The sequence below is a fragment of the Syngnathoides biaculeatus genome, chromosome 21, assembly GCF_019802595.1.
Source record: "Syngnathoides biaculeatus isolate LvHL_M chromosome 21, ASM1980259v1, whole genome shotgun sequence".
NCBI classification, from domain to species: domain Eukaryota; kingdom Metazoa; phylum Chordata; class Actinopteri; order Syngnathiformes; family Syngnathidae; genus Syngnathoides; species Syngnathoides biaculeatus.
The window spans coordinates 5,511,596-5,526,460 of record NC_084660.1 but is presented as its reverse complement, the minus strand read 5'-3'; the positions used below and the strand labels follow the sequence as shown (position 1 = coordinate 5,526,460).

Sequence of the window (14,865 nt, the reverse complement as noted above, 5' to 3'; positions counted from 1 at the left end):
CTTGGACCGGACTGGACTGTAGTGTAGTGTAGTTGCGCGATGATTCAAAGCAACCAAACTCCGCAGGTGGTCACGTTATATCACCGAGCTCCGTCTGTTCGGTCTCCCCGTGGCTGGCGCACGGACGCATGCTCCGGAACGTCAGTGCTCGGAAAAGTCCGCTTGGCCTCTGACTTCGTGTCGGGTCATCACTGTGCAGCCTCCTCACTCCGCAGAATTTCTCGCCTTCATTTGGTTTTTTTTTTTTTTAGGTCCGACGCTGTTTCTGTCCGTCAGCTGCCGCCGAGCATGTCGAACCTTCAAGTTCCGCTGTCTTTTCAAAATAATGCGTTCACTCGACCACTTCCGTTGGAGCTTTGAACATATTCATACAGTAAGATGTACACTAATTCGGTATCGGATCATTTGGAAAACATTGGCCTAAAATAGTCTCACACCTAAATGGATGTGACATCTGCTCAAAAACGTTTCTGCAAACATCGCTCACCATGAGAAGCTACTCAACTCACTTCAACGTAAGTCTTTTGACGCCAGCGTGGCCGCATTGAAAACTACCAAGTCAAAAGTTCAAGCACATATCTGAATAAAGCGTTTGCATATTTCCGCAGGAAAGCACCCCCGACCCCCAAAAAATCCCCACATCTGGTCTTCAGGCGCAACCCCTCCCAGGCATGAACCGGGCCCACCTCAATGTTTTGTTTTGTTCCAGCAGCGGTCCGCTGCGCAGGGAGGAGGGCGTTCGCGGGGGCGAAAGGTTCGACGCGTTTCATTTTCAAGTTTATTAAATCAATTCTTGTTTCTTTTCACATGTGTCAAAAAAATGATTTGACTCTCCGGTGAAGCACGACAAATCCTGGACCCAAAAAACAAGACGCATCCTGTCGGGGGAAGGCGGGGCTACAAAGGGAAGTCACGACGGACGGAGCGCGTGCCAGGTTTTCCGGGGCTGGAGCTCCGCGGTGAACATACGGAGCGGCGCTGGGCTTGGAATCGAGAGCGAGCGTGTGAGGATGAGGACATTTGGAGGGTGGCTTGAAAAACAAACAATGCATGAGATATGGGGGGGGGGGGGGTTCCCAAAGAAACCACGCATATTTTGTAAATAACGTTTTTTTTATTTTGAAAACCAGGGGGCGCTGCTGAACATTTTAATTGCCGCTCTGCTTGGCGGCCAGCCTCTTGTCTCTCTCCTCGGCGATGGTCAGGCGGATTCCCTTCCCGCTGGGCAAGGACACCCAGGCCTTGTTGCCCTGGAGACGAGGGGAGATTATTTTCCTCATTTAAATGAAATCAGAGTTTTCCCGTCAGAAGCCGGCGTTTACCGCGAAAGCCCGCTCAAGTGCAATTTACTCTCCGCGACCTCACAACGTCGTTAAGTAGCACTCATTTCAATTAGCTCGTCTGTGGCATTTCACATTAGCGTTACGCTAGACGGTCTTTATAAAATGATCTTTTGCCGAGACAATTATTCCATTTTAATGGAGACCGAAAAAGCTTGACGCAAGCACACTTTGCCTCTTAGCAGGCGGGTGTGGAACATACTACCGACAATAAGGGGGGGGGGGGGGGGGGGGTTTCGCCCACTGTAATTGAGCTCAGAACTTCTTAGAGGATTTTTTTCATTGCCATCAAAAGCAACAAGTCGTCGTCACTGCTCCGTGCGACACGTTTAACAGTTTGCGTTGTTTGGGGCGTCGGCATCTCACCTTGCCGATGACAAAAATGTTGGACAGCCTGGTGGCAAAGCTGTTCCCGGTGCTGTCCTTGACGTGCACCACGTCAAAGGAGCCCGGGTGGCGCTCCCTGTTGGTGATGACTCCGATCCTGCCCAAGTTAGCGCCTCCGGTCACCATGCAGATGTTTCCTGCGGGAGGGGGCGGAGCTCGTTCGGAAGACCGTCCTATTCGCTGTACGCCGCGCGGGCCGGACCGGAACCTACCGGTTTCAAACTTGATGAATTCGGTGATCTTGCCGGACGCCAGATCAATGCGCACCGTGTCGTTGGCCTTGATGAGGGGGTCGGGGTAGCGGATGGTGCGGGCGTCGTGGGTCACCAAGTGGGGGATCCCCTTCGTGCCGACCAGAATCTTCCTCACTTTGCACAGCTTGTACTGCGGAGCGACGGGACACCGTCACAGAACGGCCGGGACGGCGAGTCGGCCCGCCGGCTTCTCACCTTGGCCTCCTCGGCGGTGATGCGGTGCACGGTGAAGCGGCCCTTCACGTCGTAGATCAGACGGAAGTACTCGCCCGTCTTCTCGATGCTGATCACATCTGCGGTGAAATAACCGCACACGTCATTTCGAGAGAACACACACGCACAACCAAACGTAACTTTATGAACATTATTAAAAGCAGAGTGTTGTCATCCCTATAAACATTCTAAAATAGATATTGTCATGAAAAATACATACGACATTATTCACTCCAATGTCTATACGAAGAAATAAATATGAGATGAGAGCGGGTCATCCATGCGCAAAGTTGCGGAAATGTCATAGACATCCAAGTGGTCGCCGTGTTGGCTGCATCTCCTGTCCGTGACATCATACTGGGACGTTCGCCGTTGAAAACACGCTGCGGCCGCTACTGTGGGAGACGAATGGGCCCCTTCTGACGCAGAAGCTCTTTTCGAAGAAGAGAACGTCTCACACCCGAGTGAAGTGACCGGGGAAATGTCACCTAATCGTTTCGAGGCATATTTAGATGATATGCGGATCACCGCCTCCCGTCCGATCCACCTCCGCACGGCGGTGATAAAAACAACGCCGCCCATGAGCGACGGCCGCGCGAATTCACAAACCCCTCGTCCTTTGCACCCGCGCAATCCATTTTTCACAACGAACCGGATCTTTTGGAAAAGTATGAATTGCGAATCCATCCTCCCGAGCGTGCGAGCAATATACAGCAAATCAACGAGCCGGCATTTCGGCTAACGCGAAGGAACAACGAGCTACCTTCCAGCAGGTAAAACTAGCATAAACAGACGAGACCGCTTGAGTGCGCTACCGCCCTGTACGTCACTTCCTGCTTCTTCTCGAAAAACAAATCCCTCGAGAGGATTTTCCCGCCGGGAGATTCAAAAAGCCATCCACGTCAAAATCGTGTTTTGTGGTGGAAAAAAAAAAAAAAAAACAGTTAATAAACTAAAAATCGTGCATTTGCTTTCCGGAGCTCAGAACTTCTTAGAGGACTGTTTCTTTTTTTCACGGCAGTCAAAAGTACAAAGTCATCATTGCTCCACCTGTGAAAATTTTAATCTCACTTCACTGTGAACATTTCTGACATTTAAGACTAAATTAGTTGGATAAATTAAATAAGACGACTTGACTTTAAAAAAAAATAAATAAATAAATCAAATGGACAGCCTCACCCATGAATCCCGTCGGATAGGTGATATCGGTGCGGACCTTGCCGTCAACCTTGATGAACCGCTGCATGCAGATTTTCTTCACCTCATCCCCGGTCAGGGCGTACTTCAGACGGTTCCTCAGGAAAATGATGAGGGGCAGGCACTCCCTCAGCTTGTGGGGGCCGGTGGAAGGTCGAGGAGCCTGAGAGAAGACGCGCCATTTTCGGGATCCGGTACCAAAACGGGGACTTGAACGTGAGGAGAAATTCTACTTACAAACACTCCTGTGAGCTTATCCAGCATCCAGTGCTTCGGCGTCGCGACGCGCTTCAGGTGCTTCTTCGGTCCTCTGGCCTGGAAGACAAAAATCGGAAGGACCGTCAAAAAAATAGTAACCAAATCCTCGACCGCATTTCGTCTTAAATATCTGGTTCTGAACACGCTTTGAACTTGTCCTCCTGACCTCACCGCCGATAACCGCCGCCTTGATTTAAATTTTTATTTTTTTTTTTAAATAGGTTCACCACTCCATAATTTTAGTTTTTTATTCTTCTCCACAATGAAAGCACCACAGATTTGACATTATCGAAATGGTTAGGGTTGTTTTTTTTTTTCAGGGGGGAGATATTATTTAGTAAGGTATTATGGTCTGGAATTGCGGGCAACACTGTCTAAAAGCTTGAGATCACTTAATAAATACGCTCCAAAAATTTAAAGCGTATATTTTTAACGTGAATATAAAGACGCGTGGCTAATTTCTCTCGACTAGCCCGGTTCAGCGTTACTGAGCTAGCAAGAACAGTTGGGAATCCCGGCTGCGGCAAGGACCGGCAAACGAACGCTTCCACGAACACGAATGAAAAGTTCAACAATCGCGCCTCACGCTAATATAGTTTGTAGCTAAACAAACACGGACGCCCCATTCATAACGCGGTTACGTGAATCCATTTTCGGGAAGGAATAGCAGCAGCTAAGCTAACGTTGCGGAAAGGGGTGGAAAAAAATGGGGTCTAGCAAAAACTCAAATTCCGCTACGACAGACGCGTCTTTTATCTGAAATATCGACATTGGGAACTTTATTAGACGTCATTCTTTCAACTCTTCTATTTGTTTTCGTGTGAGCACTTAGCGGAAAAGTGATGTTTAAGGATGATTTGAGAGAAGAACGGCCATCGCGTATTGCTCACCATGTTGAGGTCTGAAGGGGAAAGGACCTCTTCACTTCCGGTATGGACACATAAGGCCGCGTACGGAACACTGTGAGGGACAAAAATACGTTCAACGCTCCATTCGCTCAAATTATTTGTTCATGTCAAATTGACCAAATATGTACATGAATTTCTTTCCTATGTATGTAAGGACGCATTGTTGGGCTTTATCATATAACTAGTACAAACGCGATTTGGATCTATTCATACAATTAAAAGTATTGTACATTATATGACCTATTCATATATAGACAAATTAAAAACTATTCAGAGTTTAAATAAAGGATATAGGGTAGAGGTTTTCCTTTTACTATTATGTGTAATTATAATACTGTATTCCATAAATTACTTACAGTACAGAAAAAAACAGCAGATGGCAGTATCTATTCGTATTTGGAAGTCGTTGGCTGAAATCCAAATTTACCTGGGAGCTGTCATCCACCCACTTGACTTTTATTGGTCGTATCCGTGAATATGAGAGAAACGATATTCCATACCTGTTGATACCGTGTAAGAGCTGGTCGAGAGTTTACAAGACACGTTCAAAAAATGGGTTGCATCATTTTATTTGTCCGGACGAAAATACAAGTGGGTTTTTTTTTTTATTCCTCAAGAAAACTTCAGTCATTCCAATTGACAAAAAGAAAAAAAAATAATGAGCAAAAAGTGTATGAAATAATCACTGAATGATTGTGAGAGAAAAGAAAAAGGTTTGAAGTCTAGTGGATATGAAGTTGACACAGCCAGGTTTTTGTTGATGATTAATTATTTAAAAAAAAAAATAATTCCCCCGATTTATGTATACATGCAGAACTCAATAAAAAAGAAATAAAATCTTTTTGAGAGTAGAACTGGCTGTTTGGAATCAAACCGATCACATTAAAAATCGTGTTCAGTGGGAGTCGGTGGACACCTGCCACCATTTCAAGTTCAGATGTTCGCGCATATCCCGAATGCAGCGGTGAGATGTGCCGTAGGTGTGTCGGAAGAATTTAAGGTGGAGGTGGGACTGCATCAGGGATCCGCCCTGAGCCCCTTCCCGTTTGCGGTAGTAATGGATAGGCTGACAGATGAGGTTAGACTGGAATCCCCTCGGACCGTGACGTTCGCGGATGGTATTGTGATCTGCAGTGAAAGCAGGGAACAGGCGGAGGAACATTTAGAAAGATAGAGGAAGAGAGGAATGAAGATTAGCCAAAGTAAAAGAGAAAATATGTGCGTGAATGAGAGGGCGGTGGGGGAAGACTGAAGCTCCAGGGAGAAGAGATCGCAAGGTTGGACCACTTCAAAGTCCAGAGCAATGGAGAGTGTGTTAAGGAAGCGAAGAAACGGGTCCAAGCGGGGTGGAACCCTTGGCGGAAGGTGTCTGGTGTTCTATGTGACAGAAGGGTCTCCGCTAGGACGGTGGCACTGAAGAAACGACGGGAAGCAGAACTGGAGGTAGCAGAAATGAAGATGTTGAGGTTCTCGCTCGGAGCGAGCGGGTTGGATCGGATTAGAAATGAGCTCCTTCGAGGCACAGCCAAAGTTGGACGTTTTGGAGACGAGGTTCGAGAGAGTGACTATATTGGAACCGCCAGGCAAAAGAGCGAGAGGAAGACCAGAGAAAAGGTTGATGGATGTGGTGAGGGAAGACATGAGGACAGTGGGTGTTCGAGAGGAGGATGCACGAAATAGGCTGTGGCCACCCCTAATCGGGACAAGCCGAAAGGAAAAGAAGAAGAAGAATGTCAGATCCCAAATCATCTTGACAGGAAAAGTACGCATTGGAATAGACCAGGAAGCAATGCAAAAAAAAAAAAAAAAACATGGAAGCAACCACATTAATTAGCATCTTCTTGTCACCTTAATAACAACAAAACAAACGAAATGAACGACGCGTCACGCGGTCGGACACTGGCGCTCGTTGTCCTTTCCAGCTCGGCCCCACATCAGCCGCCGTTTCAGTGTTCTGCTCCGGCTTGATTCCAAAACGAAAAGAAAGGGGAGTGCCGAGAGATAAGCACTTTGTCGGACAATCGCATCCTTGTGAGGCCGCGGGGAGAGAGAGAACCAGAGAGCGCGAGAAAGAAAGAGGTGCCTTTTCTTTCCCGACGTCGTGAGAGCACAGTGGAATATTGTCCGTTGAGGAAAGAGCCAGCGGACTGTTGCTCATCATAAAGTCCGCCGTCCCGCTTTCAAGTCCCCGGACGGGCGGCGGCGGCAACAGGTGTGTCTTTGTGCGTCCGTCCATCAGCTTGTTCTCATCACGGCGCCGCCGCCGAGGAAACAGGAGACGGCAAAGACTCCTTGTTTAGCCTCCTTCATGCTTCTTTCCTCCTGAATATTACAGTCACGAGTTCGACTCCAGGACATTTGACCATGACACTCACTCGTAAACAAAAGCTTACTTGTGATTTGTGAAGAAAGACGGGCGGGGCCCACTGAGACAACAGGAAATGACCCGAATGAGGTTTGCGCCCCTCGGAGTTGATTCTGTGACGCGCCGGTCAGAAACGTGATGTTGCTTAAAAGCGTTTGGAAAGGAAATTGTGTAAATTGATTTGAAAATAATACACGTCGATATTGGGAGGTTAGCTTGACGAGGGCTAGCTAATTAGCAGTCTTTTCTGTTGTTCAGATTAATCGCTCAGTTGTCCTGTTTTTGACATGGAAATGGTCTTTAGTCTCCTAAGGAGGTTAACCAGCGACCCATTTTCTACAAAACTGGAAGAAGGTGATCCACTAAACTTACGAAAACTGTTTGGATTCTAGTCTGTTCCTTTAGCACGAGCTATTTTTTTTTTTTTTTTAAGAAACATTGACAAGACGGTCCTTCCTCACTGAGGTCTGAATGGTGTCAAAATGACAAAAATGTCCACCGGCGTTTTACTTGGGAGTTTTCTCGCTTAGCAGCCGGCCGGCACATCTGAAATGAAGTCAAACTCGTTTTGGCCCAGCCAAAGTTCAGGCAAGTCATTAGCCCGGTCCAGTCCCAGCTCCACCACCAGCGACGTGAGGACCTCCTCGTCTACGAGGTCAAAGTCCGACACGCCACTCGGGCCGGCGCTCTGTGTCCCCGCGCCGACACCCGCACCTGTCCCCCCTCCGGGGGGCCCCAGGATTTGGTTTCCGGCCCTAAACCCCCTCTGAACGGCACCGGGCGTCAGGTGCCCCGCCGAAGACCCCACCAGGTTCTGGTAGTGAGAGTTGAGCTTCTGCAGCTGCATGCTCGCGATGAGGTGCGGCCCCGTCTGGAGGCAGAAAGGCTGCAGCTTGGGGGCGGGGGGGACGGCGGCGCCGGGGGAAGTGGAGAAGGGCCCGGTCGAGGTTTTGGAGGCGGGGTAGTGGAGCTGGGAGTTGAGAGAAGAAGAGGAAGAGGAAGAGGAGAGGTCCTTCATCGCGGTGCCACAGAACACCAGTGAGGTCATCACCTGCGCCAGACAAAAACAATAACATAGTATTCATTTTTGTTCGAAAAAGTCATCTGGTGGCATTTTGGTGCCGAGCAAACGATGCACTCCAAAAATACAAAACTTTAACACGTAAATAGATCTCATTTCTAATTGTACTTTTGTCGAAGAAGAATTATTAACTCATAGGAAATATCCCAGCGCTGGTCTGAGGCCTTCCCGTCTCCTCCGTGCACCCGTGACCCCGTCCGTCTGACCGGCGAGGAAACCCAAGTTACAGCCGCCTGGGGAAAAAAAAAAAAAAAAAAAAAAAAACACACGGTACCACATGACTCGCTCCAGAATCCAGTCCGCATTTGTGTGTGTTGTGTACGGATTTGCTTGAAGTCTGCTTTTCCTCATGATCTATTGAGCGGCAAATGAACCTTGAAAAGCCGTCGGGTACGAGCAGGCTCAGGGAATGTTTGTCGGCCTCAGTGTGTGTGTGAACAACAGAATGTTTGAATGGGTCACATGCTGGGAGAAATACCAGATGACAAAAGTAACTTGCGCTCTGTAATGAAAAGACCTTCGCTGCCATTGACGGCTTTAGAAGTCATTTGTTAACACGTTAACTAAGAGGGCTGGCAGTGAATGAGATTGAATTAGAAGTGCGTTCAATTGTTTAAGACGTGAAAAACGTGGAAGTATTGATTCAATGTCAATGAATTAATCAACGTCTCAACAGTTGAATACATTTTTTTTTTTTTTTTTTAATTAAAGGTGCAACATGTTCTGCACACGGTTGTCTCCCGTATCTCCAGCTGCTGTTTACTACGACCCGGTTGACCGACAATCTACACCAGCGGTATCAAGCTGGCCCGCCGAAGGACGCACTCCGGCCCTCGAGATAAATTGAGCTGAAAAATTACACGTGGTTATGGAATATAAGGATCATTTAGAGATTTACTGTGATCAATTTTGTGCCTTAAAATATCATCGTCGTCGTCGTCGTCAGTTATTACGCACGTGAGAAACCGAAGCTAAATTTGCGAGGAAATTTTAGGTTTTGACAAGTCACCCAGAAAAAAAAAAAAAAAAAAAATCACGTTGTTTTACTTTGCATTAAAATAAAGGGCCAAAAATTATCGGGACAGCATTAATTTGTAGATTAAATATGGTCTGATTTTTGTGGTCCGGCCCATTTGACGGCAAACTGGCCCTTGAACTGCAATGTGTTTCACACCCCTGAATTCCAACAGGGACACACTTTGAGTATGGTTAAAAAAAAACAAAAAAAAACAATAACCCTCCCTGCCCCGCTGTTGTACGTTGAGCACGTAATTTCAAAAAAAAAAAAAAAAAAGGCAAGCACGCAGCTGCACTCGACTAATAGAGTTAACGCACACAATGACACCAAACAGCTGTCGGTGGCGGCTCGGTCGGCGAGCGTATTCATTCATCAACTGATTAGTGTCATGGCCGGGCTGCGGCAGACCACACACACCGCAAAAATGACAAAAACCACTACGGACATCCATTTTCTGTCGTGCTTGCCGTCGTTACGGTCGCAGCCGACTCGGTCGAGTGACGTTTGCGCTGGTTCTACTGCGGGAATACAAACGTGAAGTAGAAGATTGAAATCAATCAAGGCGACGGAGGGTCGGAGGCAAAGCGATTGTTGACAAATTTCCTTTCTGGTTTCTCCCAGCGCTTCAGTCAAGTTCAATACAACAGAACTGCACTGAGTCAGTCATCTGCAATGATGGGGCAACTGATCATTGGAGTCTTGGGGGCAGTTCTGAACCTGTACTAAAACAATTCTTTGCAAACAACCCGCCATTTGAATAATAACATGATAATAAGCACATCCAATTCGAGGGCATGACGTGATGTGACAAGGCGCCGCCAGGGAATACTTGACCTGGTTTCAAGTGTTATGTCAACAGCGTCTGGACGACCAAGCGGAAAGACCGTGCACGGATTTAGCGCGCAAACTCTCGCTGATGCGTTTTCAGTCAGTTTGCGACGGAGCAAGAAGTTACTCACCTGCGACAGAGGGCCGGCGAAGGCTCCGGGAAAGGTCGCATTTGTAGGTGAGCGACCGGGACGCGCTGGCGCGGAGCCAACGGGCAGAACGGTCAACACTTTTGCCGGACTCTCAGGGACGTTTCCCCCCCTCGACGGCGACACACTCGCACGCTGTCAGCTCCTCAGTACTGAGCGCAATAGAAAAGCATTGGTGGTGCCTTCTCCTCCTCCTCCTCCTCCTCCTCCTCCTCCCCTCTTTCTCACCAGCTCAGAAAGTGAGAGAGCATGCGTGTCGAGGAAAAACAAGGAGCCGGATCCACCTTTGGGATCAGGAGATCCACATCCTAAAATCTTCCCGTATTTTGGGGGGGTCGGACATCCATCCATTTTCTTAGCCGCTTATCTTCGCAAGGGTCGCGGGGATTGCTGGAGGCTATCCCAGCTGTCGACGGGCAGGAGGCGGGGTTACGCCCTGAACTGGTCGCCCGCCAATCCAAGGGGCAGGTTAGAGTGTCCAATTAATGTTGCGTGTTTTGGGGATGTGGGAGGAAACCAAAGTGCCCGGAGGAAACCCGCGCGGGGCACGGGGAGAACACGCAAACTCCACGCAGGCAGGTCTGGGCTTGAACCCGGGACCTCAGAACTGGGAGGCCAACGCTTTCCAGCCGAGTCACCGTGCCCGCCCCATTTAAGTACGGTCATTGAAAATTGTGAGTTCGACTTTTTTGGACTCCCAAACACGAGTCGTCCTAAAACACAAGAGCAAATGTGCATTCACTGAAATACATTTTTTTTTTTGGAAATGGTTAAAGTCATAAACAGCTTCATAAAAATCCCGTTACACAAGGGACACGTGTTAGCCTTCGGGTACAAATAACTATGAAGTAAACCCATTACACGACAGCAAAAAAACGGATTTACTGAAGCCGTTACTGCTACTTTGCACCAAATTGAGGTGCCAATGAACTACGTTGAAGTCAGTCGAGTAGTTCCATTCAGCTCAAACTAGTGCTTGGGGGCTGCCAGAAAAGGCGCACGGGTAAACAACGCCGCAATACGCAAAGGTGGACGGCCGAAGACACACACGCACGTAGTCACGCATGCACGCACAGTGGCTGAGTCACGGCTGCGGCCGAGGAGGATGTCCTGTTTTCTGGCTATTGTGGAGCTGTCAACGGTGTCCTGCACATCGCGTTTGTGTCCCCGCGTTGCAACCAAAATAATAGTAGAAGCTCATAGTGACGACAATCGCAATTGGAGGTGGGTGGGTGTAATCGCATAAAGCTTTTATAACCGTGTTATATGCACTTTACTGGCTTTTTGGATTCGATGCCCTTTTCAGCCTTTTGGGGGTGTGACTCCCGAAGTTAGAAACGGGAAGAGAATGCAGACAGGAAAGAAGGAAGTGGGAAGGAAAGAGGTGGGATGCGTCTCACCCGCTTGCTGCGTCCTCCCTTTCCTGCCCCCCCCGGCTGAGGTAAAAATAATTTGACAAAAAATGATATACGTTTTTGAGAAAGAGACATACGTAGAGTACATGACGGCACGTGTCAATTTCAATTATGGAAGAAAAGCAAATACAGGAAAATACTTTTGACAAGGGCAATAGATTGTCATTTTCCACCCCTCATCTTTATCAAATATAATCTTGACTTTAGAACGACTGAAATTGTTTGTACCATACTTTATTATTGATCGAAATACACCTGTGCCGTTTATTCATGGAGAGGTGTCACATAAACTGATAGTCTTGCAAATGTCCAGGTAGATTTTTTTTTTTTGCGTGCAAATTAAGTCAAACTATGATCTGAAATAATCCGAAACGAGGAGTGAAGTGCAGAGAAGAGACACAAAGAATGTGGAAAGAGCGGCAAGCGAAAAGAGGCCAGCTTGTATTCAAAGTAAAATGGCTTCATTGTGTCCAATAATTAGCTGCCATCATCTGGCTGGAGGAGTCTAGCACAGAGGGCTCACGCGCGCGCGCGCACACACACTCGCATACGTGCACAAAAAAATTTTGGGATAATTTTGTCCACTAGAGAGCAGCATGCATGTTTCAGTTGGCATTGCTTCTGCTTTGTTGTCGTTTTAATGACATGCAAAAGGCAAAAAAAAAAAAAAACAACTAAATTTTAAAAGGTTTTGCAAACTAGTTTAAAAAAACAATTATGTGATTTAAGTTGCTTTTGAAATCAATTTCTGTGACCTTGGTTCATTTTCTTTAGCATCTTCAGTGATTAAGTGATTAATTTCCTCTGACTTCAAAGGACGCAAACCCCTGCGCGAGACTGAGCTCCGCCCGAGTGGGACGCTCGGGTAGATTGTATCAAGTCGACCCCACCTCACTTTTATTTTCTAAACTACGAAAATGCAACTGCAGCGATTCGGCTTTCATGCCATTCATATGATAATTGTCGGGTATTTTGAGGCGCATTGACTGATTTTAATATTTGTATCATCTGGGCATCTTTATCAACAATTATATCTAAATATACAACATAAAATTTAGCCGTTTGTTGTCCTATCTGCGTCTAAAGTTTTTGTTGCGGCTCACGACGCGCGTTGAAAATTTCCGTCTCGCTTTCAAAATAAACACTCCCCCCCCCCTCCCGCTCTTTCATTGGTACTTCACTGCCACAACTTGTCGCTTTTGTTTTGAAAGAAATTCCATGGCGTAACCGGTTGGATTATCTACGGCAGCTTCACGAGCCACCTCGGGAAAATCGAATCAGCAAAACATTAGCTTAGCTCGCCGGCTAGCTTCAAGTCCGCCGCTCTTCGTCAAATCATCCAATGAGCCGTAAAAGAAATCCGACTTTTTCGGGCACTCACCTGTCGCCCGAACGACAAGGGGCCGCCTTCATGGAGCCTCCCGGCTCGACGTGCCGCGCCGACGGCGATTTCCTCAACCTGGAGCCCGACGAAGAGCTTCTGTGCTCGGTGAGCTCGGTCAGCGAACACCTGGGCAGGAACATCAGCGCCGCGCTGGACGCCGCCATGACCGAAATCCGACATTTGCTCGCCCTCAGGATAAGAGCGCTCAAGATGGAGCTGAGGGACAAAAGCGACGAGATCGCTTTGTTGAAAGCCCAGCTAAGCGACGTCCACAGGGATGCCAAAGTGGCCGCTCCTGATGCTGCGGAGGCTCCTGATGCTGCGGATGCTCCTGACGCCGCCGCCGCCGCCGCCTTTCGGAGCTCCAAGATGCTCAGCGTGGACCCGAAAAGAGAGAAAAAGTCCCTCCTGCCTGGGGTGAAGAAAGAGAACATTGACGCTATTTGCGACTATCTGATGAAGGACAAGAACTCGAGAGGGGCCACGGAGGCGGAGGGAGGCGGAGAGCAGGGCGGCCACGAAGAGGATCCGCATCCTCCTCTTCACCTGTGGCCGGACGGAGGGATGGGCGGGTCCGGGCCTGCCGGACACGCCGACGACATCTTCAACATGCTGCCTTCCAGCAGCAGACGTTTGTACGACTACGAGTGGATGGCACCCATGGAGTACTCGTCGGACCTAAAGGGTAACGCTCGCCCGACCTCAAACGCTCAAAGCCGACTTCCAGAATACTACGGTAAAAAAGTTTACTTTGCTTTTTCCAGCTGGGAAGCAGCCCGAGTGCGAGAACGAGAACGAGGAGGAAGAAAGCTCTTCAGAACAGCCCCGCTTCCCGCACGTCCAGCCCGCCGATTTCTCCGCGGTGCCCGCTTCCCCTGGCGAGGGCGGAACGCACCCGCAACCCGAGGCAGGTGGGTGATGAATTGACTTTTTGCGCGTGGCGAAGGGAAGGAGAATCATTATCGAGGGTCATCAAATGGAATTTTTGACCTTTCCAGGCCAGCAGTTCCCCAACCACACCTTCATCTGCTCTTTGTGCGGAACTTTTTGTCCCGACTCGGCGTTCCTGGAGGAACACGTGAAACTCATACACCCCGACGCGGCCGGCGCCCCGGCTCTCCAGGCCCCGCCGACGGCCGTGGGGGAGAAAGGGCGGGCGACTGACGACGGCAAAAAGGAGGCCCAGCTCAAGGGCAGGTACGAGTGCGGGGACTGCGGTCGCCATTTTAACTACCTGGGCAACCTGCGGCAGCACCAGCGCATCCACACCGGGGAGAAGCCCTTCGTGTGCCCGGACTGCGGGGAGCGCTTCCGCCACGCCGCCCGCCTCAAGAGCCACAGGCTGGTTCACAGCGGCGCCCAGAGCCCCTTCCCCTGCCTCCAGTGCGGCAAAGGCTTCTCTGTCCTTTCCGGCCTCAAGAGACATCAGCGGGTCCACACGGGCGAGAGCCCCTACGCGTGCCCGCAGTGCGGTCGGCGCTTTAAGGAGCTGGGCAACCTGTACACCCACCAGAGGATCCACAGCGGCGCCACGCCGTACTGCTGCCAACAGTGCGGGCGCAGCTTTCGCCACCTGGGAACCTACAAGAGTCACCGGTGCACGCCCGCGCAGTGACCCGAAGATCGCGTGACTTTCGGGTCGCGTACCGCCCGCAATGAACTCACCGGGACACTCGACGGACCCGGGGGGGTGGGGCGTCCTCGCCGTCCGCTCGCGCTCTTCAGATCACGCCCCGCGAACGCAGGGAACGATCGAATGAGCCGCTCGACCCGTGTTCTGGACTTGGGGGATCCGTCGCCGTTCGCGCTTTGTGCACAAATGTAGTCGTGTTTAACCTGCATTACATAAAGTTACAAACCACGTATTGCCAATCTCGTTCCGGAATAACTGAAGTCAATGCTAACCACTGACGAGCTCCCTTTTTTTTTTAAAAAAATAAAATAAAAACCTATCAACCAGTCGCTGTGTTTCCGACTGTATTCTGTGTTCACCCCTTACAGATATTACACAATATTTTTGGTGTTAAGAGTACAATTGTGCATCAGCAATACGACACGGCGGTAAAAA

At 49.1% G+C, this 14,865-nt stretch overlaps 3 protein-coding genes, 1 long non-coding RNA gene and 1 other non-coding gene across 8 annotated transcripts; 2 read left to right on the top strand and 3 right to left on the bottom strand.

Moving 5' to 3' along the window:
• The first annotated feature begins 15 nt into the window (after positions 1-15).
• LOC133494843 (uncharacterized) lies at positions 16-713 on the top strand. The gene is made up of 3 exons (XR_009793426.1): positions 16-140; positions 252-515; positions 609-713. It is a non-coding gene; the product is annotated as an uncharacterized LOC133494843 (long non-coding RNA).
• A 381-nt stretch (positions 714-1,094) lies between these two features.
• Positions 1,095-4,627, bottom strand: rps4x (ribosomal protein S4 X-linked). The gene is made up of 7 exons (XM_061808942.1): positions 4,540-4,627; positions 3,629-3,706; positions 3,374-3,554; positions 2,177-2,274; positions 1,940-2,111; positions 1,707-1,864; positions 1,095-1,250 (listed from the first exon to the last, which is right to left on the bottom strand). The coding sequence occupies exons 1-7, from the start codon at positions 4,540-4,542 to the stop codon at positions 1,149-1,151; spliced, it is 792 nt and encodes a 263-aa protein (XP_061664926.1). The 5' UTR covers positions 4,543-4,627; the 3' UTR covers positions 1,095-1,148.
• On the bottom strand, positions 3,172-3,239 carry LOC133494991 (small nucleolar RNA SNORD61). Its single transcript, XR_009793476.1, has one exon. It is a non-coding gene; the product is annotated as a small nucleolar RNA SNORD61 (small nucleolar RNA).
• A 580-nt stretch (positions 4,628-5,207) lies between the features above and the next one.
• cited1 (Cbp/p300-interacting transactivator, with Glu/Asp-rich carboxy-terminal domain, 1) lies at positions 5,208-10,717 on the bottom strand. Of its 4 annotated transcripts, XM_061808882.1 has the most exons (4): positions 10,227-10,717; positions 9,981-10,150; positions 8,136-8,236; positions 5,208-7,973 (listed from the first exon to the last, which is right to left on the bottom strand). In XM_061808882.1, exon 4 carries the CDS (start codon positions 7,968-7,970, stop codon positions 7,449-7,451), a length of 522 nt encoding a protein of 173 aa, XP_061664866.1. In that variant the 5' UTR covers positions 7,971-7,973; positions 8,136-8,236; positions 9,981-10,150; positions 10,227-10,717; the 3' UTR covers positions 5,208-7,448. The 4 variants fall into 4 exon arrangements, with proteins under 4 accessions (XP_061664866.1, XP_061664867.1, XP_061664865.1 ...); XM_061808883.1 differs by lacking the exon at positions 10,227-10,717 and having other exon boundaries at positions 8,112-8,236; positions 9,981-10,193; XM_061808881.1 differs by lacking the exon at positions 10,227-10,717 and having other exon boundaries at positions 9,981-10,193.
• Positions 10,718-11,308: 591 nt separating this feature from the next.
• znf16l (zinc finger protein 16 like) lies at positions 11,309-14,759 on the top strand. Its single transcript, XM_061808879.1, has 4 exons — positions 11,309-11,439; positions 12,625-13,482; positions 13,562-13,708; positions 13,796-14,759. The coding sequence occupies exons 2-4, from the start codon at positions 12,756-12,758 to the stop codon at positions 14,410-14,412; spliced, it is 1,491 nt and encodes a 496-aa protein (XP_061664863.1). The 5' UTR covers positions 11,309-11,439; positions 12,625-12,755; the 3' UTR covers positions 14,413-14,759.
• Positions 14,760-14,865: the final 106 nt, after the last annotated feature.

Excerpts from the sequence above, each read along its gene's own strand:
- cited1 (XM_061808882.1), bottom strand. The coding sequence starts at position 7,970 with ATGACCTCACTGGTGTTCTGTGGCACCGCGATGAAGGACCTCTCCTCT.
- rps4x (XM_061808942.1), bottom strand. Across the intron at positions 1,865-1,939 it reads ATTCATCAAGTTTGAAACCG|GAAACATCTGCATGGTGACC; the intron begins GTAGGTTCCGGT and ends CCCCTCCCGCAG. Across the intron at positions 1,251-1,706 it reads ACATTTTTGTCATCGGCAAG|GGCAACAAGGCCTGGGTGTC; the intron begins GTGAGATGCCGA and ends CCTCGTCTCCAG.
- znf16l (XM_061808879.1), top strand. The coding sequence starts at position 12,756 with ATGAGCCGTAAAAGAAATCCGACTTTTTCGGGCACTCACCTGTCGCCC. Across the intron at positions 13,483-13,561 it reads GTACTCGTCGGACCTAAAGG|CTGGGAAGCAGCCCGAGTGC; the intron begins GTAACGCTCGCC and ends TGCTTTTTCCAG. Across the intron at positions 13,709-13,795 it reads GCACCCGCAACCCGAGGCAG|GCCAGCAGTTCCCCAACCAC; the intron begins GTGGGTGATGAA and ends TGACCTTTCCAG.